Genomic DNA, 26,659 nt, shown 5'->3' with positions numbered 1-26,659 from the left:
ATTCCAAATATTTGAAATATTTTCAAATTATTGGAGTAAAAAATCTAATTAAGACTATAGACGGCTTGCCCCCTGACAAATTATATTGAAACGCATTTGACGAAATAATAACAAACCCCAAACATTAATTAAAGGTTTAACAATATACGTTACTTTTAGTTCTTTTTTAATATTCATCGTCATCAATTTCACTAAAGAATAAAATGCCTTCAATTACCCATATTAGATTACAATCATTAGTAGATATAAAGAACAGCCTTTAATCATCAGTCTTGATGGTATCAAAGACAAAATTCGTCATTTGTTACAACACCAAAGCTTATCATATAATTATGAGTTTTATTTGCCTTTACATTAGACTCCCAGTTTCCACCAAAATAGATGTTGTTAAAACATGTTGTGGTTGCAACATGTATAAAATTTTATATATGTAAATATTTTATATGTACAATATAAATATATGTTGTACACACCTAGTTTTCATACCAGGTGTCATTACAATCATAGGTGCATTAGCCAATCACTTGATGGTAATGGCAAGCCGTTGGCTAAATAGCAAGATGCTTGCTTCATCGTCGCAATGCTGTTGTATAGTAAAGACTAAAATAGTTTATTCACTTTCTATGTCTAAACAGCCACAATTCTTAATGGCATTTTCAAATGAAACTGCTCTATACTCGAGATCATTATACAGTAATATGGACAGTGGTGTCAGCTCTTCGAATTGAGCCTTGTGTCTTCCCTGCAGTCGGGTGGTAGTCTGCCAGGTCTACATTGACATTTTGTTGAACCGTAGGAGTCTTTTACCAGCCACGAATATTCTGGGCATGGTCCTTGTGTATGGAGGGTGTGACAAGCACCACCGTATGAGGCGGATCCCCTTCTAGATGAGCAAGCTTCGACCTGCAATTACAAATTTGCGTTCGTGTTAATCGATATGATACAAAATTATTTATATTTGCACACACACAATATAGCTGTTTAGAAAAAAATGATAAAAAAAAATCTCAAAGTAGCATCGCGTGGGATAGTATTATTGAGGTAATCAACTAACTTGGTATATTTTCATTTAAAGCTTTCCTAGGAATATTCTAATATAGAATAGACATAATTACACTAATATATGAATTGTCTGTATAAATACAGGAGATTATTGAACTCAGTATTTTTTTTTCATTAATTCCCCGTATATATACATTGAATAAAAATGAACTTAAGCTTTAAAAATAATATATAAATTATTATATACTCGTAATAAGTATAATAGTTAACTTGATGAACTCCATATCACCTACAACGCCATCTATTAAAAGTAATCCGAAGCGATTTCCATACTGAATTCCCTATTTTAAAATTTTTTAATTTTCAGCTGAACCTTTTGGGTTTCACAGACATTTTTCTTAAACTACCACTCTATATTTATCATAACAAGCAGAACAAAAAAAAATATTCAAATTGGTTAAGCCAGTTTTGAGGTTTAGCGAGTCTAACGAATAGCAAATGAATTTTATATATATATATATATAAATATAATAAATATATTTATGTAATATTCCAAGGGCTGACCTCAAAAGATGGATGTAATATTGAAGCAAGCATATTAAACCCCTTGATAATACCAGACTATAAAGAACTGTAAGTGCTCCCTGAGAATGCTAAGTAAACCCTTTTTAGTGGCTTAATTATTATTGTTAATGTTAAACTTATATTACATTATTCTTTTCTGCAAAGCTAATATGTTTGAATATTTTTTTATTTCTCTCTTCCCTAAGCTTTGCTTTCTCGCTCTCTTTTAAGCTTTACTCCCTACTCCACTTTTATTTTTGTCGGGTAGCTATGCTTATGTGTTTCAGTTTGAACGGTAGGATATAGCAGTGAAATTACAAGGTACGGAGACACACGAGGAGTACCATAGACATCACATACTGTCCATGATTATAGGCCGTCAGTCAGTATCATAAAAACAAGTACCTCTCGTCTGGTGCAAACTCCGCTGCCACACGCGCAGACACCATTGTGGCTCAGTCCATCGAGCGCCGGCCTGGCTTCAAAATCAAAAGCCACCACCTCCCCAACGGGACATGGCTCGGCCGCGCCGGGCCTGTAGCAACGCCGGCGCTCTGGCACGTACAGGCGACCTCTGGCACAAGGCAACTGAAAATGATATGAACGGACCCTTAGAATCCAAATGACATGAAGGTCCCCTTAGGTTAATTCGAACATTTCTTACTAAATATTATCGTACCTATCTTTTTATTCTACTTAAATTACATAGAACACTGTCAGCACATTTTTTACATCTGTTTTTACCCAATTGCCAATTAAAAGGACTTTATTTTTCAAGATTAAATATAAATACATATTAAGCAGGTAGTTTGTCCAAATCTTTGGTCCAATATGTAGGAAACACAGATAATGTCAATGCAATTATAAGATTGCGGCAATGCTAAATATGACAACATAAATATGACGATAATTCAAAATAAATATTTAAAATATATTTTACTTAAAAAAGTAACCAAGCTAATTTTAGGAATAATTAGGTAAATCTCTCTGATTCTATGTAAATTTCTGTCTGTGAAGCAAAACCTTAAACAATTTCTATAAATGTCTTGAACATCTCACCTTGATGCATCTTCCTCCTCTAGCAATCATTTCATCATGAGCACAAGGCCCTCTCGTGTACAGCCTATAACAGGCGCCATCTACAGCCCGAGCGTGGAATGACTTGCACTTGCACTCAGCCTTGGAGCCGTACGGACTCACTTGCGAAATTGAAAACACGTGTCCTTTTGGACAAGGGCCTATAGTGTCTGAAACATAAAAGATACAATAAATTTTTTTTACATATATTAGTACTGCAACTCCAAAGGTTTCGTGCTATCATAAATTATATTTAAAAATACAATTTTAAAATTATTCCTCTACATTTGCTATAGGATCTGCCTTTGCTTCATATATCATGATTTCTGAAGCACGATAAATACCATAAAATTTTTATTAAAGAAAATTAATATCCAGAAAGAACACAATATTATGGCCTTGAATATAATTAAAGTGTGCTTATTGTAAATTCTAAAGATTTATTATTTTTAAAGGTGAAAACTCCAAATCTTCAAGATTTGGAGTTCTTGGCTTGCAGCAAGCAAAGCTTAGCAGACGGATCGACAACCGCAATTAGGCTTTAATTATGTTTTAAGTGGGGCGCTGCTACCCATCCCTCGACTAGTAAGTTTCCTTCTATTACACTGATGTAATATATTGAGTAATCACCTCCTACAATATCCTGGAGACAACAATGAATGGTGACATTGTATTTTCCATCGCGATATGGAGAACAAAAACAACATAAACGTTTCGAAATTACCTAATTCGTAACAAGCGCCAGTGTCGTTATGGTAATGAGGCAAGTGACTTTCACAACCACATTTAGCGCCTGGCAAGAAGAGCTGGCCTTTCTCACAAGGCCCTCTGGAGTAGTGAGCATAACACCCTCCGTCTCCAGCCCAGTAGTGAGGACCATCCGACGCACACTGAAATAAAACACATTAAAAAACTAACCTTTGAGGATTATATTCATAAATCTATTGCTTACTGAGTATTTCGACTACCAGACTACCAAATATTTGAATTAATTCATCATTATCATCATATCAGCCTTTAACTGTCCACTGCTAAACATAAGACTCCCCCTTGGGGGGATTTGCCAGTACCTGCCACGCTTGGCAGGCGGATTGGCAAGTGCAATTAGGATTTGGAGATGTTTTAATAGGGGCGCTGCTGCCCATCCTTCGACAATAAGTTTCTTTAATCGCTTCTTACGACATCCACGGAAAAGGAAGGAGAACAATAAAATATAAAATCTTAGTTCAGAATGAAGACATACCGTACAATTAGCGAGTCCATCATCACCCAAGTCCAGTATCGAGCCGGTGTAGCAAGGTCCCTGACTCAGCCGGTAGTAGCACCGGCCATCTGCTGGCCAGTAGAGCAAGGTCTCGTCAGCGCACTGCTGAGGACGCACGCACATGCCTTGACGCTCGCTGCAACGCGGAATAGTCAACTAAGCAGACATTTCGAAATAATGCCAATTGTGAATGAACAGTTGAACTTGGGTTTTACCCACGGGTAACGGTGATTGTTTCATCGATTCAATGAGACATCCTCATCCGTTTAAAAATTTAAAATAGATAATATCAAATTTTTAAAAGTTTTCGTTTTCTACGAACAATGACATTAGGAGGATTTTCTGTTTTTATGGAATAGAAAACATTATTTTTGGAAATTGAAAAATTGTATTTAAGGACAGAATGTCCTTCTCAGATATTGTATACGCATTGCCAATCCTAAACAAAATCTTGTCCTATTCTCCATTAAAACTATAGCTGTCTTTTGAAAAAACACAAGAAAGTACTTGCAGGAGAAAACTCCTCAAAAACTGATCTGCTATCTGGGAGAAGGGGAAGTAATAAGAAGGTATGAGGAAGATCAACATCTAAATCTGCTAGACACATCCATCTAAATTATTACTTATAAACTTTATAAACAAATCTGATTATCAAAGTACAAATCCGATAGAAGTCACAACACAAGAATCTATGACAAGCCAATCAAACATGAAAGAGATATGGATAATTTAAATAATTCTGATGCTAACCAACCCTCGCTTGTTAAATGATTCCTCTACAGGCGCGAAGTACTCTCCCAGGCGACAAGGGCCGCGCTCGAACAACTTGTGGCAGGTAGTAGAATGGGGCAGCTGAGCGGTTCCCGGTGGACACTTACACTCGGCCACCGTGCGCCCGCCCCACCGAGCTGGACTAAGCTCCTGTGTTTCAGGACAGGGGTGGCCTTTCTGCAAAACAAATTATAATCAGTGATACTTGTGGAAATTCGTCCAGGACTTTTAATGTTTGGATGACTCATTAAATAGCTAACAATTTTTTTATTAAATTTAGTACACGAACAGTAGTGTCCTACAATAACAGTCACAATTTTCTATTAACATTTAATTACTGAGTATAAATTTCTACATAAAAAAAAATAGTCTAACCTATTGTTACCATTACTACGCTGGCCAAACCATTTAGTATGTAAGTTCATTTACAATTTTGCTTTTCTCACATATAGCATTTTCAAGGAATCTACCATGACACATTATTAGTAATGGGGTCTAACTAACCCATTGCTAGCTATGCACCCTATCAGGTCTACCTCCACGCAGTTCCCCCTGGAAACCATCGCGGTTAATTCTTGTGGAATTCGTCTTTTATCGTCACCTATCATCCCTCACTGCTACCTCGCCAGCGTATACCGATAGCGCAAAAGGGTTACCGTTCCTTTATTATCCATTAAAAAAATCTTTCATTATTATAACATTAAATACTTTTTTCGTTCAACTTCGAAACCACCTAAAAATTTTCATGACGATTTTTTTTTTCAGATGACAGTTTTAAAAATAAGCGCGATACACCTACAAAATAAAATACTAAATGCAAATAAAAAAAAACGACCTTAACCATGACTGATAACTAGGTCTGGGTAACATGAACGAGAATAAACAAAACAAAATCAGCTCAATACATCTTCATAAACCGTAACTAAACTATTTATATAACACGTATTTTCAAATGACCTTAAAATTTGATTGACGATTCTCTATTCGACTGTTTTATGTGTATTAATGTTAGGTATTATATTCATTAATCGAAGGAATTTATTTCCGTATTTTAATGGGTGATAATGGAATGGTAACTCCACCTGCGCTATCGGTATACACCGGCGGGGTACCAGTGAAGGATGATACGTGAGGATGAAGCAGGTCAGTTAGCCCATCGTGACGAATTCAACAAGAATTGTTCACGATGGTTTCCAGGGGAAACCACGTGGAGGTCGACCTAATAGGGCAAATTGCTAACAATGGGGCTGTTAAACTCCATTGCTAACAATCCCTTTCCCCCCAATTTATTTCCGTATTAGTTCCGTTTTAATTTAGTCACAATTGTAATCGTTATTTTCGAGGAAAACGTTGGCAACGCATGAGAGATACTATGGACAGGTTAGAGAGAAGGTATTGTTAATAATGGAGAGTAAGGACCTCATTGCTAACAATATAACAACTTTTTTTTTAATGGATGATTAATGAAATGGTAACTAATGTCCTATCAGTCCTAGGTAGTAACTATGTAAACTTACCCTATTCTACTTATGATTAGGTCGAAAATAATTTGCTCATTCTTTCTTGTCTAAAATATTATAGAGAGGCATTAATAAACTTATTAAAGATCACACATATCCCGCAGTTTTGTCCGTGTGAATTAAGATACGGTTTAATCCCTCTCTTGGTGGTGACAGTGTAAGAGCATGTCGTCACTTCTCATCGATAGGATGTCGTAAGAGACCATTAAGGAAATAAAACACAATGCAATAGTGCGGTTACTACATTCCATCAGATAAACTATGGTATAATCTGTGCAAGGTTATACATATAAATGACTACAAACTGTTGTTTATTGGTTACATAAAAAATAACATTGGGTTTACAACAATAAAATCGTTGACAAAATGTCTAGGTAGGTGAAAATTATATTTTAATTTTAAAGACATCCGCATTAAGTTATGTATATTTTTATCGAAGTTAAAAACAATGAACAAAAACCTGAATTGAACATTTTTATGCGAGTAATTCAATCAACATTTATACTTTTTAGGTTTTTATAATTTTGCATGCCTAATTATGGCGAAATATGTTGATTTCGTGAAGCAGTTGTGTTTGCATGGCTGTGTTTCGGTTTGAAGGATGGGATATGGCGTGAATTTACAGGGTACAGAGGAATAACATCCGAGTCCTCAGGAATGACAACGCATGGGGGGTATCATGGGCGAAACAGTATACTCTGTTATGTCCATGGTACTGCTCATGTCTATAGGCGACGGTTACCACTTTCCATCAGGTGGGCGGTCAGCTTGTTTGCCAATCTAAGTAGTATCAAAAAAAAAATACTTAGATATTATTAATATCTATACACTTATCATGTTTCTTGTAAATAATTCATAATCCATATCTGTTTTTTTTTTTATCTGAGCAAAAGAATAATTAATATAAATAAATACACAATATTCAAATACAGTATTCTTTTATTGAGCCAATATCTACTTAAATATTACCATAATATATTGATGTATGTTATGTCATAATTGATGAGATTAAAGATTTCGTTGACAATAAGTAGGTACTTACAATAAACACATTGATATTTTGACCATAGACAGTAAAAGAAATAAATATCTCGTGTCATCAAAACACGTAAGTATACCATCAGCCACCATAGGCGCCAAAGTGGTACAAGCTACGACTTCGTGATTTGAATAAGTAGTCGTAGATAGATGCCATGAACTTCAATTAGTTTTATCTCTCTCTAACTGATGATCTGTGTCTATTTGATTGCGTCTTAAGAGATTTACTTAATAACATTACTTATCTTAAGACTCTTCAAAGAACAAGAAATAGCTATTAAATACGTAGATAAATAGAGTACAGAATATTATGGATCTAGTTTAGTGAAATTTATATTGTACCAACCCCGACTTATAGCTCAAATGCTCAAGGCTTCAAATATGGCTGACACCAAAAACTTCGTTTTATAATAAAAAAAAAATCTGACTAATCCTCCTGTAATGAAATACATCATAATACACAAAATTAATCTGAGAGACTTGGCTCTAGACGTATAAGTATACTTGGATTCTACAACGTTGGATTCTAATTACATGTCTAAAGATTATTGCATTGTAGAACAAATAAAATAGATAAAAGCTTCGAGGTAAAAAAAAAATTTAGTGGGACACCTATTTGAAAAATAACACTTTTTAATAACAAAATTTCTCTTATAATGTGATTACCAATAAACCGAGTAGGTTGTCAAATTGACGGTATTTTATGTATATGTTACATACATAAAATAGGTCCGCAATAGTACAAAGTTCCTCGCCTATATTTGTTTGTCTGTACATTATACCTAACCTATGAAAAAGGAAGGCTAATTGGGCCCTGCATAGAATAGGCCAACCCTTCCTTTCCCATGGGTCTCATAAGAGGCTTAGGGAGGACGAGGAATGGGCAGCCTTTTAAAACACCTCCAAAGGTTAACTTTGGTTGCCAATCCGCCTGCCAAGCATGGCAACTACTGGCAAAATTCCCCCAAGGGGAGGCTTATATTCAGCAGTGGACAGTTAGAGGCTAATATAATGATGATGATGATGATGAAAAATTTTAAAAAATGAGACATCGACCAATCTTTTGAGGTAAGTTGTGCATTACTGTCACTGATTTCGACTTAAGTTAGATATTATGAGTAACTATGCAGTAGTCAAGCATTAAGTTCACAGTGATGTCTTTACATAACACGACCCTTGAACTCAGTTGCAGGAACACGTTCGATACCTACTGCTGTCACGAAGTCAACAAACGACCTCTGATTAAATCTCATTGCATTACTACTACATAGCATGTACATATACATTTTGCTCCTCAAAAAAACAGCACCTCTTATCATGAGCAAACACATCGATAAACTACTAGTTGTCTCGTGTAGGTACCTATTTATTTTACAGATTGAAGATATTTTTTTTATACAACTTACAATGGCAAACAAGCGGACAGCCCACCTGATGGAAAGCGGTAACCGTCGCCTATAGACATGAGCAGTACCATGGACATAACAAAATATACTGTTTCGCCAATAATACCCCCCATGCGTTGCCATTCCTGAATACTCAGGTGTTATTCCTTTGTATCCTGTAAATTCATTGCCACATCTCACCCTTCAAACTAAAACACAGCCATACAAACACAACTGTTTCACGGTAGAAACACGACACAGAGGTGCCTAAACAAATGACTTTTGTACGAAGTCTGCCTCTGGTAAAAATTGAAATAATAGAACCAGGAAGCCTATGTTTACAAGTATATTTACCTTCGCAAGAAAAAAAAAATGTACTCACTTAAATCGTCACATCTCATTTTGTATATATATGGTGGCCCCATATTAAAAACGGAAATAAATTGGATCCATTACAAAATTAATTATCAAAATCGGTTTAGAATTAACGACGTTATTACGCAACAACAATCACAAAACATAAAGAAGAAAAAAAATGGTTGTCTGAAAGAGATTGCTTTAGATAAGAGCGCCTTTTATACTCTATAAATATAATATATCGTCATAGTCGTAGAATACTGACGGATCTTTATATGTAATCTTCGTCAGATCCGTCAGTATTCTACGACTATGACGATATGTATATTTATTTTCGTATTGTTCTTTAAGTAGTGCAGTATAAATAAATAAACAAATAAAAATTGAGAACTTCTACTTTTTGAAGTCGCTTAAAAATATATAACATATTTAATCTATTATTATAATATATTAATTTGTAATCATCATTTCATTTCAGCCGTTAACTGTCCACAGCTGAACATAAGCCTTCCCCATAAGGGGAGTATTGTCAGTAGTTGCCACACTTGGCAGACAGGTTGACAACCGCATTTAGGCTTTTGGGACGCTGCTACCTATCCCTCTATTATTAAATAAGTTTAATACGACACTCACAGGAAAGGAAGGCGTGGCGCATTCTAAGCCTTATATATATATATATATATATATATATATATATATATATATATATATATATATATATATATATATATATATATATATATATATATATATATATATATATACTTATAATAAATCTGTTAAGAGGTCAATTCTGTACATGAAATATATTTCTAAAATAACTATCAGGGGGTGATTAGTGATCGATACTGATGCCAAAAATGCAATCAGTAAAATTTTTGTCTGTCTGTCTGTATGTTCGTTATAGAAACAAAAACTACTCGACGGATTTTAACGAAACTTGGTACAATTATTCTTCATACTCCTGGGCAGGTTATAGTATACTTTTTATCACGTTACGATCAATAGGAGCAGTGCAGTGAAGGGAAATGTTAAAAATGACCACCCGTGCGACGCCGAGACGGGCCGCTAGTTTGTAATATTTCTTTGAAATTCTTTAATTTTTTTCTTACTATCAAATGTTGCATGGATGTATACGATCATACCTGATGAAACATGATGACGTGGTCTTTGCGGAGCAGAATCTGTCTATACTATAAGGTTTTTTTTATAAATTCGTCCGTACTAGGCCTACTTTTTGTATTCCCATAGGAAATTTTAAAATGTTTATATTTAAAACGATAAAAATATGCAAATAACATATTGTTGTACTTACTTAGGTAATATATATTCGGATCAGACACTTTTAAACGGTCGTGATAGGTCAAATCACATAAGTATAAAATTTTATAGCTTTCGTACGCCCGTTAGAACACACCGTGTTACTATGAAGATTACAGTAACGTAATACATTAACGGTTTTATATTTAAACTAGCTTATGCCCGCAATTTTGAAAGAACGCAACTGAGAAAACCTAATCCAATTTGATACAATAGTTTTTTTTTTTTCGTGATAAACTTTTTTTATGCAACTTAGAATGGCAAACAAGCTGACGGCCCACCTGATGGAAAGTGGTAACCGTCGCCTGTAGACATGAGCAGTACCATGGACATAACAGAGTATACTGTTTCGCCCATGATACCTCTCATGCGTTACCACTCCTGAGGACTGAGGTGTTATTCCTCTGTATCCTGTAAATTCACTGCAATATTCCACCCTTAAAACCAAAACACAGCCATGCTAACAACTGCTTCACGGTAGAAACACGAATTGGACAGAGGTGTCCAAGCAAACGACTTTTGTACTATTTGTCCCTCTGGTAAACACCTGGTATTCACGCTCAAAAAGATAAAAATTATAAAAAAAAAAATGTTTTAATTTCTATTACTCTAATATAATGTAAAAATATCTAATATTTCTAACGTAATGTATCAACAAAGCAACTTGTTTAACAATACGCTTTGTAACTATCAAAATCTAATAGTCTAATAAGAAACCCTTATAGTGCGACTTTGTCCGCTTGTCCGTCAGTCCGTCTGTAACAGCATTATAATCTCAGCATCTACTAATGCTGTCAACTTGTTTTCTTGAAACTTACTTATGTAATCATATTATTACTTTAATCAGCAGAAGACAAGCCGTCATTCGGGGAACTACGTCAGAGGCCTTTAAGAATAACGAAGGCGATCTTTCTTCCCCACCCAAATTACAAAATTTCGGGGGGAAAGGGATTGTAAGTAATGGAGACTAAGAATCCCATTGCTAGCAATATACGCAACCAGGTCGACCTCCTCGCGGTTCCCCCTAGAAACTATCATGATTAATTCTTGATGAATTCATCATGATGGGCTAACTGGCCTGTTTTCATTCTCATCGATCACCCTTCACTGGTGCTCCGCCAGCGTGTCCCCGGCGCAGCGGGGCACAGCGCAGGCGGGGTTACAATTCTATTTTGATCCAATAACAAAAAAAAATACCAAATTTCTTGGTTAAAATTGGTTAAACCGTTAAGAGGAAATGTGCAAATAACCTCACTTTCATGTTTATATTAGTAATCAAGAAAGTAAGGGAGAAAGGGATTGTTAGTAAAGCCCCGTTGCTAGCAATATACCCTATCTGGTGAACCTCTACGCTTTTTCCTGGAAATGTTATGATGGACCAACAAACCTATTTTCATCTTCACCTATCGTCTCTCACTGATGCCCTATCCTTCATCAGCGTATACCGAGAGTGCAGGCGGGGTTACCATTCCAATCTCAACCATTAAAAAAACATTATTAAGGATAAGGATCATGACTATATTTCTGTTAATTTATAATTTATTTTGACTTATTGTTGATACAAATTGTAAAAGTAGATACCTATGCGGTATACCTACACATTTGGTCGGAACTTCAATTTACTTTATATGCCGATTTTATAGACATTTCATTGCATTGTCATTCAGTACACGTCGTAAAAACTAACGCGTAACCAGAGTACCTAGTCGTAAAGAACTTTACACTGGCGTAACTGACCTAACAACTTTATAACTATAACAGTACGAATGCGCAATAAACGATATTATACTATTTCTTCACAAATAAAGTGTTATTTAACAGGATAATATAAAATACTATTAAGCAATCAAAAAACTTGCATTGCGTCTAAATAAGATGTATCTGTTAATACAAGGTTTTGTTCCACAAAAAAATTGATATGTTATGATATATATATCATAACAAAATTATAAAAAGGCTGATACAAACATAAACTGTATCAATTTCAAAAAGAATAATCGTTCGTATCCATTCAATTAAATTGATGAAGATATCGTGTAACATACGCACAAAATATATATTTAGATTGAAAACCTACCTCCTTCTTATAAAAATTTCTTCAAAATGGATTTAAAATTGATAGAGATATCAGAAATCAAGTAGGAGGCTTCTTATTTCTGAAATCTAATAATTTATAATTATCAATATAATATTCACACTCAATATTTTGTGCACAGAAGAAACCGATGATAATAAATGAAATATGTATAAAAAAAGCCTCCAAGTACTAGTAAATGTTTTAAACTTTGTAATTTTACTCCTATCTGTAGACAGACTCATACAAAAATAGGAATAAGAAGTGAAACCCCAACTAAGAACGTAGACCAATCTTAAAAAGAAGAAGACCATACCAGCCCATTTAATGCCTTCCGATAGACGTGAATCTCCCCATAAAAGGAATATCTTTTCCATGATACTTAAAATGTCAATAAGCTTATGGCCCTTTTGATGAAATGTGGTAAATATTTTCTATCGACATGAACAGTATCTCACCCTAATATACCTAATATACTCTTATCAGACTTATTGGTAAAAGATTTATTACTAGTTTTCCTTTTTATATACTTTATTTTCATTCCTATATCTTCGTCGGCTCTTACATTATCCTAAAGATTATAAGGAGTTGGCATATTATATTCTTACTCCGTCACCATTGATATGTAAAAGGGGGAAAGGATTCAAATAGGAACTAGCAACCCTATTGCTAATAATATACCCTATCAAGTCAACCTCTTCGCGGTCCCTTCTGGAAACCATCGCGCTTAATTCCAAGTAAATTCATGACCATGCTAACTGACCTAATGAAATATCAGGTCTAAAATGGTAAAATCTACACATCACTCACTTGCACTCCTCCCACGTATACTGTTAGCTTTTATTTAATGAATGATAACTACCATTCCATTATCATTCATTATAAAAAAAAGAATAAAATATATAAAAATACTTAAAAGCAAAAGTATATTTCACGTTTTTTATTTGAATACACTCATTTACTGTGCACTATCACTATTTTTTGTATTTTATGTACGAAAAATTATTAAATCACTCTTGCGCCACCTGCCCATTTCTATCTGTTCTCCTTTAATCAAAGGTTGTCTGTAAGAGATTGCCCTAGCGATAAGACCGCCTTTTGTACCTTTATATGTATATTTCAATCTGTATTTATGTTACTGTACTTCACTTGAATTATTCACTGTCATTGTATATTTTTATTTATGGTGCAATAAAATGTTAAATAAATAATATAGTTAACATACAAATATTCGCAAGCCTCGTATTGTATATTAAAAAATACCGGTCCAACCAGTCTGGTTGCATTTCGTGTACTTGTAAAAGACCATGACCGATCGATCTTGTTATGACATGCCCACTGACCTACTGTTTTTATCTCGCTAACAAAGGGATTTCTTAGCGTTATATATTCTAATTACAACAATTAACACTTACATAATTAGGGCAAGTGCGTGTTATAACATTAGACCGTGGTAGACTCACACTATTGACGAATAAAACTTTGTAAGATGGTCCCCATTTCCACGATTTTTATCGTAAAATTAATGTATACATATCATTCATTATATTTACAAATGAATATGTTATATAAATATTATTAAAATATAGATATCATATTCCAATAATAATTAAGTGATTAAAAAAGTTAAAAACGGACGGGAATTGAACCTGCACATTCTATGCCTTCCATGTATGTCAGATCTATGCATGTGCGTATATATATAAATATGTATGTATACGAGTATATGTATAATAATTAAAGATGTGTCCCAAAAAAAAGACGAGTTCAATTGTGACAAAACCAGTTATTTTGGTTTAAAAACTATTGAACAGATTTTGATAAAAAATTCTATGTAACCAATCTGTAAGTATATGCATTTAGATAAAAAAAGAATTTTCCAAATCAGTTTGAAAATTGATGGAGCTATGAGATAATAAACATAAAAAGAAATTTAAACCTTGTTTTTGAAGTCGATTGAAAAGTAATAAAAGCGCACCACGCATATAAAAGTAATCCTACCAACAAAACTGATCTTTTTTTCTTTAAAAACTTCAATTAGTTATTAAATCCTTATTTTTAGAAAAAAATTTTTAGTTTTACTTGTAATAATTACATTTAAAGTTGATTTCTCTCAATATTTGTATAGGTAATACACGAGATAAGTAAGATGTAAAATCATACAAGTATCATTCAAAGTTCGTATTAAATCTTCCGGAATATGAGACGGCCCACAGCATTACCATCTTACGCAACAAAATTCGTCACGTTATATCCGACACGGGTCATCAGTATCATTCTGACATTGCATATCCCTCGCGCCATTACACTAATGTTTAACAATAAATATTCTAAATAAATATTCATTTTAAAGCAGCAAGCTCTACAATAGATATTGTGCTCTTTTTAAACTAAACCGATATTTGTCAAACGGTAAAATTTATTTGGAATTAATCTTTACAATAAAAAACATTTTTACTGCCTCCAAATGCTTTGATAATATTTCGTTCATACGACTTCATGTATTCAGATCATAAAATATATATAAATAAAAATACTTTTTTTTTATACAACTTAGAATGGCAAACAAGCTGACGACCCACCTGATGGAAAGTGGTAACCGTCGCCCATAGACATGAACAGTACCATAGACATAACAGAGTATACTGTTTCGCCCATGATACCCCCTATGCGTTGCCATTCCTGAGGACTCAGGTGTTATTCCTTTATACCCTGTAAATTCACGCCATATCCCACCCTTCAAACCGAAACACAGCCATGCAAACACAACTGCTTCACGGTTGAAACACAAATGGGACAGAGGCACCCAAGCAAACGACTTTTGTGCAAAGTCTTCATCTGGGAGGTACCCTGTCCCATTCGTACTTTTCGTACGAGGGAGACTTTGTACAAAAGTCGATTGCTTGGGTACCTCTGTCCCATTCGTGTTTCAACCGTGAAGCAGTTGTTTGCATGGCGGTGTTCTGGTTTGAAGGGTGGGATATAGCGTGAATTTACTGTATACAGAGGAATAACACCTGAGTCCTCAGGAATGGCAACGCATGGCTGGTATCATGGGCGAAACAGTATACTCTGTTATGTCCATGGTACTGCTCATGACTATAGGCGACAGTTACCACTTTTCATCAGGTGGGCCGTCAGCTTGTTTGCCATTCTAAGTTGTATAAAAAAAATTTAAAGTAATTTGCATTTATTTATAATAATTTTTAACACAAAGTTTTTTTTATGCAATTTAAGAGTATGTACAATTGGCTGCATTCACGCTTACCTGTTAGATGCTTATAGATAAGATCTTACGGAAATATAACAATCGACTGTGAGAATTGGTACATTATTCTGGGATGCGTAAATAATGCAATAAACAAACGGATACGAGAGCGGTGGTGTTATTTAATAGATATATTTTTCATTTGAGCATTGCGTTTTTAGTGTATGAAACAATTGATTGCAAATTTAATAAACAAAATGTTCTTGTGTAAGCGAAAGTGGAGCATCGGAGCTCTTCGTTCAGGCGTGCCCACATTCTGGGAGATGAATGTTTTTGAATTTAGTATCTTATTACATTTTCATTTAAGTTTAGATTAGATTAAAACTAATGCTGTAATAAACTACAGTCATGCGTTATAAGAAGCATGCAGAAGTAATAAAGACTAATCTCACAAACCTGCTATACCATCAAACTACAAATACTGATACAAGCAAAACTGTTTTCCAACTTCCTGTTAATACAAGTAATGTGAAAGTTTCAATCTTTAAATGTTTGACACTCAAACAACTGAACGATTTAGAATGCAATTCGATACACAGATAGAGAGGGAGACTTTGTACAAAAGTCGATTGCTTGGGTACCTCTGTCCCATTCGTGTTTCAACCGTGAAGCAGTTGTGTTTGCATGACTGTGTTTCGGTTTGAAGGGTGGGATATGGCGTGAATTTACTGGGTACAGAAAAATAACACCTGAGTCCTCAGAAATGGCAACGCATGGAGGGTATCATGGGCGAAACAGTATACTCTGTTATGTCCATGGTACTGCTCATGTCTATAGGCGACGATTCCCACTTTCCATCAGGTGGGCCGTCAGCTTGTTTGCCATTCTAAGTTGTATAAAAAAGATTCTAATATTTATAATCAGTTGTGTCAATACTGACTGACACATAAATAAAATAAATGACAGGGGACTGGGCATAAATATAATAAATAGATATTAACTAAAACTATGTGTAAAAAGAACAAGACAAAATATCCTTAATCAAATTGTTAAACACTTAATTATATGTAATTACTAACCTTGTAAATGGTGTAACATTTTCCATCGTTGGGCCAGAATAGCATCAGCCAACCCCTCGGATGCGACGCACAAGGATTCTTTCTGACGTCCGCCCAAGGCGGTGGCAGCACCGCCGCTTGCGTACCGCACAACAATGCTGCCAACCACACCCACACCGCCATGTTTTTAACGGTCGTAACTTTTAAAAAAGTGTTCCATTTTTAGAACTTTATAAAAATCTTTCACATTTTTTTATATAACATCACTTTTGTTCCAATTATAAGATTTTCCACAACGTAAAAAATTTGTTAATAAAGTAGTTTTAATGTCTCTTTGCGTAGTTTTTCTATTTCAACACCTTTACGATCACATTATTCAACAAATGACCCAGCTCTTTCCGGTTTCTTCTTAATGAATTACGTATCACTTCCAGTGACCCGTCGGGGTCGACGCGTGTATGCTCGTTTTAAATTAATAAAACTATAATGTTTATGAGTATTATATTGTCCCTTGTTTGTAAGAAAAACATCAGTAAACTATACGCATATTCATTAGCCCACTTTATTTTATTGCCTACATGCAAGTCTTTATGTTACGTTTTTACCAGAGGGAGACTTTGTAGAAAAGTCGATTGCTTGGGTACCTCTGTCCCATTTGTGTTTCAACCGTGAAGCAGTTGTGTTTGCATAGCTGTATTTCGGTTTGAAAGGTGGGATATAGCGTGAATTTACTGGGTACAGAGGAATAACATCTGAGTCCTCAGGAATGGCAACGTATGGAGGTTATCATGGGCGAAACAGTATACTCTGTTATGTCCATGGTACTGCTTATGTCTATAGCCGACGGTTATCACTTTCCATCAGGTGAGCCGTCAGCTTGTTTGCCATTTTAAGTTGTATAAAAAAAAAAGTCTAAAACCATGATATAAATTTTCAATATTAATATTTTAGTTAAATTATTTAAAATTCACTGTTTGCTCATAAACATTAATTTAGTACTTTGTAATATGTCCAGTTGTTTTAATTACTAGTTGTATCCCGCAGTTTCATTCGCGTGAATTAATACATAAAGTATTCTATGTGCTAAGCTAGGATATAACCTATCCGTGTACCATATTTCATTCAAATCCATTCAGTAGTTTCTGCATGAAAGATTAACAAACATCTATCATTACAAACTTTCCCATTTATTATTTTAATTAGATATACTGAATATTATAATTAGCCTAGTAAAGTAAATACATATCTCATTTCATACATCTTAAAGGATTGAAAACCTATAGACGCAACGGAATGCTAAAGCTAAGTAAAATATTGTATAGATACTATCACCATCTAGGTACGAGTATATTACCTATTTACAAACTTAAAAAAACTGCGGGGAACAAATTGGAAGAAACTTGTTTCTCGTATAATTCAACATCGATTTACCAATGCACAATGTAACATGAAAAATCCCGTGTTCACATTTCAACACCAATGTTTTATTGGTGTTTTCTCAATACACCCGAACATTACTACATGTCGTGCGAAACAACAATTATCTCCAACCCACAGGTAAGTGTTTCTGATGACTCAAATTGAAATTGCAAATTCTCACTGATAATTTACTTACAATTTATACTATAGTATCTAATAGAATAACTGTTATTTGGCGACTTCGATTACTAGCAACACTATTCTTATTTTAAAACAAATAAAATGCAATGACATGACAAAATATTTGAATTTAGAATCAGCAATTGCGCCAACATTAATTTTCCTTTGTAAAAAAAACGACAGTACAAAACTAATATGAAACTAACACGGGAGTAGGTAAATTGTAAAAAAAAATATATTAAATTAGCCTCAGAGTTCGAATACTTAGTCTCTCTATCATATTCCTCTATAGTATATGTATGCTTTAAACACCAAAAATAAATAAAATAACAGCTGAAGTGAACTGAAGTGAACTCTCAAAAATTTTGTGAATCAACTTCGAGTGTACTTTGTATACCATAGACTTAGATTATATAGATAGAGCCTCGAGGCTCAAACACGAGTCATTTTTTTGGCAGCTAATTGTCTAATTAGCTGACTCGTTTTTTTCATCAGTGTTCTATATTTTTTATGCAATTTAGCATGGCGAACAAGCTGAATATACTTACGCATACAATGTATCTTGACGTATTATTTAATAAATTAAATGAATATTTGCAGATTAAAAAGGTGCATAAATTATAAGATAAAATAAATGTAGAAGTTATAAAGGAATCACTCATAACTATTTATCACGCAAAATTGTATAATAAAGTTGACGCGCTTTTCTCGAAGCATTTGTATGAAAGCACTCTATCTATATAATCTAAGACTTATAGGATTGGTTTATTACTGGCGTAAAATCCTATGATTATGGCAATCTATAATATTGTCTATTTAAAGATATTCTTTTAATAAAATCCATTTAACTTTGTACGTAAAAATAAATAACAAACATTAAAATATCTTCAACATCTCAAATTATGAAAATATAAATAACAGCCAATGATTATCCATTTAAGTGTAGCTGTGTCATACAGTACAAACTGATCATGTCCCATCAATGTGGACAGTGGCAACACTGGACAGTCAAGTACTGGCCACCAATAATGCTCAATTTGCAATAAATGTATTTTTAAACTACATGTCTTTTTCTTAATCTATGAATTCTAATTTATTTTTATTTCTCACTACAATCGACTTCAAAAGTTCTAAATTTGATTGTAACTTTTATTTTTAATACCTAAAAATAGTACCTGCATTCCTGTATTTTTATATTACCTGAAATGATAAACAAGTAAAATGGTATCACTCGCCTATAGAAATGTAAATAGTACCAAAGACATAGTAGTACTAAAAAAAGTATATTAAAAAAAGCCCTTAATAAATAAATGTCATTAAACATCTTGTATAAAAATTTACACTTATGAATATGAACCATAGACTTAATATATGAACAGCTCAAGTTCAAGTATACCAAACCAACGTAATCACCATTATTCGCCTGATTACCAGAATAGCGGACGTTCATTACAGTTTTTCATCACAAGAAGAGAGCAATCTATCGTACCACATAACGGTCTGTGTTCCGTTGGATGCCCGCCCACTGGAGCCGGAGCAGTGTCGAAATAGACTGCGATTATTTTAACCCACTTATTTCATGAGGATTACGTGCAAAAGATCGGGTGTGGTACAAGTACAGGCGGAGAACGGGATATTCGCGAAGTCATGAAACTGTTAATTAAAATTTTATAATACTAAAATAAAAAAAAAGTAAGTTCTAAATTTACGTGTATTTTTTTAAATCAATCCGCAATATATCGCATAACATATATAATATTATTTAATATACTCTGGGTATATTTTAATATTGGTTTTTCATTCGATATGATACGCCCTTGTTAGTCCTATATAAATAATAATTATTACAGAAATTAACAAAAAAAAAAATATATAAATAATGTAAACTATTCTAATTATTTAAAACTTCACAACAGATATTTATAGGACATAGATAGCCACTAAAAATTACTTTAAAAATTAATAGGTTCTACACAAGCGAAACGCGGGAATGACTAGTGTTTACTATATAAAACTGATATATTACTCACGGACTAATCACAAAATTTCGGTAACTATAATCCTTTTTAATTTTTACATGAAATATCTGTTAGGTATGTTTTTTTTTTTTATATTTTCAAATAAATAGAAATACGGATTGTAAGTAATTACAGTGTTTTCTTCTTGTGTGTCAGTTATACTATCAAGAATATAGTAATACTAAAAAGATGAAAGATTTCATTTTTTACATATCTGTTTGTTTGTAATGTATAAACTAAAAAACTATTCAACTTCTTTGAAAAATCCTTTACCTATAAAAAGCTACATTATGAGCGATTACTAATTTTCAAAAAAAATTGTATACGAAATGTACCATAATGTAGATAACCAAATCAAAATTTGGCTATTAAAACTAATATAAAATATTAATTTATCTTTCTATCTATCTCCCGCGTACAGCCGGGGCGGAACCCTAGTATTTTATAATAGTTGTACATTATAAAAATATTTAACACAAAAATCATTTCGTAACAACGAACAAAAAGGAACACTTCGACGTAAACATAAATAATGGTTTTTATAGCATTATTTTTTATTTATTATATTATTATTAGATATAATAAAACAAATAAATTATTGATTATTATAGTGACATATCTCCCACTAATATAATAAATGTGAAAGTTTTGACATTGAGCTGTTTCTTTCTCAGTCACGCTTGTAAATCAGAATGGAATTAAATGAAGTTAAGTATACAGAAAGGATAATTTATACACCAATTTATTCAATACAGTCAATAAGTAAATATTACAAAAATAATACAGTTAACATCCGTAACAAATAATCAATTACGAGTTAACTACATTTTACAATGTTTAGAACGCGGAAGCACGGTTAGAGATCGCTATCACCGCTAACTTGATGCATATCTAAGATATCTACAAATCGAATTACAAACCATTCAATTTAAATTGGACAAAGCTTGCTTATAAACAACTTTAGTTAATAATACATAATGTGTATCTACATGTATATATTTAGAGGGATTATTCTGTTAGATAATGTAATAAAATTAAATTATAACCCTTACCATTTATAACCTGTAAAGTGACTTTGTTCGTATTATTCTCACGGCCGATCTGTTCTGATTTTTGTGAAATTTTAAAAAATGAACATATTCGGTAATAACCAATTAACACCCAACTGCTAGAAAGGGATCTGCTCCCATAATAACCTTCAAGAAAAGAGCACAATCTTTTTTAAAAGGCCCGCAGCAGACCTGCAATTTCTCCGATATTGCGGGTGCTCATGGACGACGTTAGTCACTTACCATTAAGTGAACCGCATGCTTGTCGTTATGAAAAAAATAAGAAGATATTAGCCGACTATTAAGTGACTTAGTATGTAGGTAGCTATGTTACGATTATTCTTTGTTCAGTATTAAAATGCTATATTCCCTTGGACGACGGAAATATTTTGGAAATAAAAAGAAGTGCTGTCAGGCTATAGTCTCAATCTATCACCATCCTAATAATCAAAAAGAAAAATTCTCAATTCAAATTCACTTTTTCTTTTGCATAAATGTATTTTTAATATTAAAAAAAAAAACTTTAAAATTAATATGGAGAAGCTGTTACAATTAATGAAGCAAAATCTACTTTTAAATATACACTTCCGCATTCTAAATTCAAATATTTTAAATTTAATTTACGTATGCAAAATTTCGTTATCTATCGGTAGATTTTCGAAGATTACTAATCGTATTAATATTTATTTTGTGTCGATTAAACGCCCAACTTTTTGGGACCAAAGTCTACAATTAAAAAATCCTTTACAATACACGTCACTTTAATAATTATGTTAAGGAACTGACTGAAAATGCTGTTACGTCAACCGTTAGATACTTGTTCGATAGATAGGCCAGATAGCAAAAACGTACCGTAAATTGCAATCTACATTTCCCATACGATTCAATAAGTCGATTGCCGCATGTTAACCGATATGCTAATCTGTTTCTTGTGTTTTAGCATACTAATGTAATGTGCACAGTATATCAATTCTGTACAAATTGATCCTGGACTACTGCATATATTGATATTACCTACGCACTTTACACAATTCTACACTCTTCAGATTTGAAATTAATTTAATCAGTAAATACGAGTATAACATCGTTATACTAAACGTAGATAAATTATGTTGAAATTTTGTCGAATCGATAAATAATGCAAAATATATTCGAGACTGTCTATAAAATGCAAATTGACTAAGAAATTAAATATATGATAGAATTATGTTGATCTCCTGGCCTAATTTATATGTAAATATCTTTCTTATGTCTTTATTTATTATGCCAACAAAATGTAGGTATATACTTTGCATATATGTAGATAAGAAAGAAAATGAGTCTAATAATCAATGAAGTGTAATTATTATTTATACATTGTCCCTAAGTTTTTCAAATTAAGATTGGGATCTTTTAAAAATAATGTTACTACTTAGCCTACTTCATACAGTTTATTTTTTAATAAGTTTATAGCCCCTCAACTTCGCCCTGTGAAGAACATAGAAATAAAAAAAAACACTTCCCATTAAAGTTCCCTCGTAATATTTTATTATCACTTTAGTCACACAGATAAAACCGAGAGCATTCGCTAGTCGTATTAATCTTCTCATACGACACAGAAGGCTGTTATTTTTAGGAAGCCAGATAAGAACATGATGTGACATTTAAATTTAACTATAAAATTAACTTACTACTGATGAAAATAGCGTGATTGTACACACGATGTGATGGTCGTTGTTTGTTGAATAAGTTTGACATTTCATCGTTGGCATTTAACAATGTAAATATTGAGGTCAACATACTATAATTATAACCTTTTGATCTTACGGAAATTAGATCGAGATGCACAGAATATAATATATATGACATAATATTTCATAATTAAATAGGATAAATTAGCGAGTAATTCATGCAATATATTAAATTCTTGTTCATTTAGCTGTTTCTTGTTTAAATATACTTTTTTTTTTTTTATATAGAGTCCTTAATATTTTTTGTTTACCAATAATATTTAGTTAACTACTGATGTGTCAACATTTAGTGCCTGATTCGAAAAGATTTTGAGTTTTATAGAAGATAGTTTAATTTAATTATTTATCTTTAAATTATATTATATATTGACTTTAATTTATTTATTCTTTATTGCACAATAAAATTTTGTACAAATGGCGAGCTTAATGCCACATGGCATTCTCTACCAGCTAACCATTGGGTAAAAGGTACATAAACAAAGATATACATGACAGATATAACACCGAAAGGCGTTTTCTACCTGTCAACTAAACAAACAGACATATTTGTTGGAGATATTTTAAAATAAAAGAGACACAAAGAAAAATACATGTACTAATGTAAAACATCGAATGCATCATATCAGCCTTTAACTGTCCACTGCTGAATATAAGCCTCCCCTTTGGAGAGTTGCTGCCAGCAGTGGCTACGCTTGGCCTTGGATTGGCAACCGCAGTTAAGCTTTGGAGATGTTTTAAGAGGAACGCTGCTGTCCATCTCTCGCCCTCCCTTAGTCGTCTCTTACGACACCCACATATAAATAAAATTCATTATGAATAGATTATTATTAGGATTCTGAAACTGACCTAACAGACGTTGTTTTATTTAAATTTATACTCGTATATTTCATTTATATTTCTTTTAATTTTAATTAGAGTTTTACCAATAATATTATTATTTTAACTATTACACTGCTTTATTGTTTTTTTCAAATTGAGAATTTAACACAAAGGAAGGAAACAATACAGTTCAATAGCTAAAATAGTTTTATAACAGGTTTGACATTTTTATGAATTGTATATACCAATAATAATATACTGTAATGACCTTTTAAAAAAGGTCCAAATCTGACCAGTTATTGTTAAACGATACGCTTACCAGCGAACTGTAATTAAATTTATTTATTCATATAAACTACTAAATAATATTTTTTATCTAACTTTTTTTTTATACAACTTAGAATGGTAAATAAGCTGACGGCCCACCTGATGGAAAGTGGTAACCGTCGCCTATAGACATGAGTAGCACCATGGACATAACAGAATATACTGTTTCACCCATGATACCCCCCATGTGTTGCCATTCCTAAGGACTCAGGTGTTATTCCTCTGTACCCAGTAAATTCACGCCATATCCCACCCTTCAAACCGAAATACAGCCATGCAAACACACCTGCTTTACGGTTGCAATACGAATGGGACAGAGGTACCCAAACAATCGACTTTTATACAAATTCTCCTCTGGTAAAAGATGGTATAGATCAGGATATAAAGATACAAGCAATCACATTTTTATATGTACTAAAAATGGCTCTTATACAAAATAAATACTAAATTCTTAGCAAGTTATTAAGCAAATTATGCAAAGGTACTGCATAACAACAGTGACCATTAATTACCTAGTTATTGTAAAAACAAAACACTATGCAAGAACTCGGAGATTAGCGCTGCAGTTAAAAAGTTAACATCAGACAGTGTCGTCGCGTATCTGAGTAATCTCGGTTTTTGTTCCCAAAGATTGAATAATAGTTAAGTTGCAAAAGAACTCTTTGTTCCTCTGTTCACCTACATTTTTGTGTTAATGACTCCTAAGCTAGAGACGTTCGAAGGTGACAGTGGCGAAATGAATGATTTACCTACTTGCTAGAATATTTTTTGAAACGTAAATTGCGTTATTGTTGAATAATCTCAAGTAATTTCATCAGAGTAGTTTCACCCTTATCTATTTAATCAGTATACATACACGTACTACTATACAAATGCCTACTTTTTTAATAGATGATAATAGAATTCAAAGAATAAACCAGGGGAACTGCATAGAGATTGATCTGATAAAGTATATAGGACCGCTAGTCCCCATTATCCGCACCATTGGATTGATGGTCTGCCGATTGGTCTCTGCCTCTCTCTTGGTTATAACTCCAATGCGGCTTTTGGCCATTATCCATATTCGTTGCTAACCAAGAGTCCCGTCCATACCTACTTTTATTGCGTAATTCGCTCACCAACATCTTCGCACTTTATTCTACGATATAATTCGATATATATTTATTTTTATATAATACAGGGGGTGAACGAGCATACGGCTCACCTGATGGTAAGTGACCACTGCAGCCCCAGAAACATCGCAGATGTGGTGCCGGCCTTTTAAAAAGGTATATGCTTTTTCCTTGAAGATTATGATTTCGTATCGGTTCGGAAATACTGCATATTTTCTTATATGACTTTTATATAGCTAATGTTTTACCTATTTTCACTTCGTTTCGCCATATATTATTCGACTAGCCAGGAAGTAAAATTCTCTCCCGGAGTCAACGTCACCTGATTTATTTAACATGGAGTCTATCAAGGTTGCTAGAGTGAATAAGCATTATTTGAGCTCGAGTATAACACCTTTGACCTCATCGTCAGGCAGTCAGCTGACATAACGCTCAAAGGTGCTCAAATTTACTATTAAAACGTCCTTTTTTGATAATGTTAAATATTTTTTCTTTTTTTTTTATTATAACAATTAATATATTATATAAATATCATTTTAGTTTTTTTTTATTTTAATAATATTGATACTTATTTAGTCCTTAATCATGGTGTCGCACTTTAGCGTTTAAATGTAGCATTGTTATAATATAAATACCGTGGAGAGAAATATTAGAAAATAAACTGTACCGTTTTTATATTTGTATTTCTTTTTTGGTTCATTACACAGACATATTAATAAATCAAACACCATTTAACCACCTATGCTGAATAAAATCAAGCGGATCAATCCATAATAATATTAAAAAAATATTAACTGTCTGACAAGAACTTTTTTTGGGTGCAATTTTCGAGTAAAATAATATCCGCATCTCTACACTTCATAAAAAAAATGTCAAACTATATTCTAAGTAAAGAAATTTAAAACACAACTAACAAAAAGATTTTCCAAGAAGTCCCAATATATTTACTATGTTTAATAAAATAAATAAATAAATTACAGGCCATTGGAAAATGTAGAGAAACTATATATTATTACATGCAATAAAAACAAAAACAAACAACGACAAAATTATCAAACCTGTAAATTCTATTATTGGCCTAGTAATTTCTATTTTTACTTAGACTTGCATGTAGTAAAATTTTAATATTTATGTATTTGTTTCTAATTATTATTCTAAAAAATCTATCATAACACTATTTAAATGCCACCAACAATGAACTCTTATAAATACTTAAATAAGTATTGAGAGAGTTTAAACCAAAAACAAAAAATAATTTACATATTTCGAATTTCGAACACAAAAAAGAAATTACCGCGAACGTGAACACGTAAGTTTATGATACGTTTATTGTCGCACGATTTGTGCGGTATCCACACCGAACCGAT

The 26,659-nt window shown here is 33.0% G+C and overlaps 1 protein-coding gene across 2 annotated transcripts; it reads right to left on the bottom strand.

The window, feature by feature from the left end:
- Positions 1-672: 672 nt before the first annotated feature.
- Positions 673-26,659, bottom strand: LOC113509141 (uncharacterized). 2 transcript variants are annotated; one of them, XM_026892444.3, is made up of 8 exons: positions 26,587-26,659; positions 16,660-17,148; positions 4,662-4,855; positions 3,887-4,043; positions 3,368-3,533; positions 2,626-2,813; positions 1,972-2,154; positions 673-903 (listed from the first exon to the last, which is right to left on the bottom strand). In XM_026892444.3, exons 2-8 carry the CDS (start codon positions 16,819-16,821, stop codon positions 712-714), a joined length of 1,242 nt encoding a protein of 413 aa, XP_026748245.1. In that variant the 5' UTR covers positions 16,822-17,148; positions 26,587-26,659; the 3' UTR covers positions 673-711. The 2 variants fall into 2 exon arrangements, with proteins under 2 accessions (XP_026748245.1, XP_052751653.1); XM_052895693.1 differs by having other exon boundaries at positions 26,553-26,651.

Source organism: Galleria mellonella, unplaced genomic scaffold (assembly GCF_026898425.1).
Source record: "Galleria mellonella isolate WM207_F2 unplaced genomic scaffold, CSIRO_AGI_GalMel_v1 utg300, whole genome shotgun sequence".
Lineage (NCBI taxonomy): Eukaryota > Metazoa > Arthropoda > Insecta > Lepidoptera > Pyralidae > Galleria > Galleria mellonella.
Note: the sequence above shows the minus strand (reverse complement) of the source record. Positions and strands in the feature narration are given on the sequence as shown.